We start from the raw sequence: 2,588 nt of genomic DNA, 5'->3' as shown, positions 1-2,588 counted from the left end.
TATCTCAAATTAAAAAAATTATGAAATAGGGAATATCAATAGTACCCTGGTGCTGAATCTAAGATGCCATAGACTTTAAGATTCACTATCCATTTTAAAAATCCTATATATTTCAGACATACTAAATAAAACATACATATCAACCACAGAAGGCTATTAAAGTGTTACAATCAGGAAATAGGTAATATCCCCATTTATGTAGGAGGAAACTGACGCCCAGAGAAATTAAATACCAGTGGAACATCACAAAGCTAGTAAGCGGTGAGTGGGCTTCAAAGCCAGATCACTGACTCCAGCGCCTAATCTGAGCTATAGAAAGACCATCTCTTTACTTCCTTTTCCACTGGCCTCAGACGCCTCTCTGCTGCCCTCCCCAGATGCCACCTTGCATTCTAGATTTATTTATTTATGCATGCAAGAACTGGGGTATAGGCCAGAGGTGTGGGGAATAAGAGGATTCACCAGAGACAGAGTGGGGAGCAGGACAGGCAGACTGACTGAAATACACTGCTAAGGGGAGCAGCAGGCGAGTCAGGAGAGGTCTGCTGTGCCAAGTGGGTAGCTCCCTGGCTGGGGAAGGAACTCATGCTCCAGCCTCTGTGCTACACCATGTGGTCACCCCCCTGGCGGGGATTGAACTCGTGCTGCAGTGGCTGCGGATAGCTTCATAGGTTGCCTATTAACTCCGTAAGCCACTGTTTCATGGAGTTCTGCTCAGTCCTAGAGCCCAGGTGTAGGGGGACACAAACTACCCTACTTCTTCCTACCAGAAGACATGGAACAATCACAAATTAATGGTCATGCCAGGAAGTAGAGCCAGTATAGCCTGATAGACAAAGGTGCAGAGGCACTGATTTCAAGACATAAGATATTTAAGACAGGCTGCAGTCTCTCTATCCATCACCGAAACCATTGAAGTACAGAGGGAGCATACAGAGGAAATATGAAGTAGGTGAGATAGTACTGAAGAGAAATTTCAAGCCCTGCACATAAGCAGTGAAACTCTGCTCTTAGAGTTGAGAGCAGAACAAAAGATGCTTCAAGCCCTCAGGTGGAGGAAACAGGAAGAGCTGAAGGATAACAAGATCAAACAAGGTAATGGCCTTGCATGCTTCCCTCCCTCACCCCCTCCACAGGCCTTTGTGGTAGCAACAACAGCAACAGAAGCCTCTCCCTCTGGTGGGAGAGGTGAGCATGAGAGATTGAATCAGAGACAGCAATCCTTTAAGTTTGAGATTGTCAAACAAAATACAGGAAACCCAGTTAAATTTGAATTTCAGATTAGCAATGAACCCTTTTTACAATAACTGTGTCCCATATATTACACGGAACATGCCAAAAAAATGATCTGTTGCTTGTCCAAATTGAAATTAAAAAGAAATTAAAATTTAAAAATTCTAACATTTTAAGATTTTGACAAGGAATATATAGGACATACTTACATGGAAAAAGTTCATTGCTAGTCCGAAATTCAAATTAAACTGAGAATTCTTTTATTTACCAAATCTGACAAATGTATTCAGGAGTCTAGCAGTCCCCAAAGGAAATAAAGAACACTACATACAGAAGAATAGACACCCACATACTCCAGCAAGTACTATGTTTTACTCTCCTTTAAAATAGTCACAGAACCTCTTTCCGCCATCTTTCCGTGCCGCCATAAAGGTGCGCATGAATGTCCTGGCTGATGCCCTCAAGAGCATCAGCAATGCCGAAAAAAGAGGCCAACACCAGGTTCGTATTAGACCGTGCTCCAAAGTTATCGTCCGGTTTCTAACTGTGATGATGAAGCATGGTTACATTGGTGAATTTGAAATCATTGATGATCACAGAGCTGGGAAAATTGTTGTGAACCTCACAGGCAGGTTAAACAAGTGTGGAGTGATCAGCCCCAGATTTGATGTGCAACTCAAAGATCTAGAAAAATGGCAGAATAATCTGCTTCCATCCCGTCAGTTTGGTTTCAATGTACTGACAATCCCAGCTGGCATCATGGACCATGAAGAAGCAAGACGAAAACACACAGGAGGGAAAATCCTGGGATTCTTTTTCTAGGGGTGCAAAACACATGTGGAAATAAAATGCCTCAATGGAAAAAATAAAATAGTCACAGTAAACAGTAGCAACTTCCATTTTGTCCCTCAAGCACATTACACAGAGGCAAGAAGTATCAAATATTTAAGGAAAATTCACACCATGGAAGGGAAACAACAAACTCAATAAATTAAAGAATATAATTTAGACAAAACTAAATTACTAGAAAACTCATAACAAGACTTACATGGGTTTTGGTTTACACACTCAGGGAGAAATGGAACCCTATCACATTCATAAAACAAGAATAAATATTCTGAATAAGAACTGAAGATTATTCTTTTTAAAAAAGATTTATTTATTTATGCATACAAGAACTGGGGTGTAAGCCAGAGGTGTGGTGGGGGCGGGGTGAGTGGATTCACCAGAGACAGAGTGGGGAACAGAACAGGCAGATCGACTGAAATACACTGCTAAGGGGTGCAGCGGGCGAGTCAGGAGAGGTCTGCTGCACCATGTGGGTAGCTCCCTGGCCTGGGATCGAACTCGTGCTG

The 2,588-nt window shown here is 42.2% G+C and overlaps 1 protein-coding gene across 1 annotated transcript; it reads left to right on the top strand.

Annotated features, from left to right (window-relative positions):
* The first annotated feature begins 1,652 nt into the window (after positions 1–1,652).
* On the top strand, positions 1,653–2,085 carry LOC119246531 (40S ribosomal protein S15a-like). Its single transcript, XM_037512896.2, has one exon. It carries the CDS (start codon positions 1,672–1,674, stop codon positions 2,053–2,055), a length of 384 nt encoding a protein of 127 aa, XP_037368793.1. The 5' UTR covers positions 1,653–1,671; the 3' UTR covers positions 2,056–2,085.
* The last annotated feature ends 503 nt before the right edge of the window (positions 2,086–2,588 follow it).

The sequence above is a fragment of the Talpa occidentalis genome, unplaced genomic scaffold, assembly GCF_014898055.3.
Source record: "Talpa occidentalis isolate TD23 unplaced genomic scaffold, MPIMG_talOcc4v2.1 talOcc4.15, whole genome shotgun sequence".
In the NCBI taxonomy this organism is placed as follows: Eukaryota; Metazoa; Chordata; class Mammalia; order Eulipotyphla; family Talpidae; genus Talpa; species Talpa occidentalis.
Note: the sequence above shows the minus strand (reverse complement) of the source record. Positions and strands in the feature narration are given on the sequence as shown.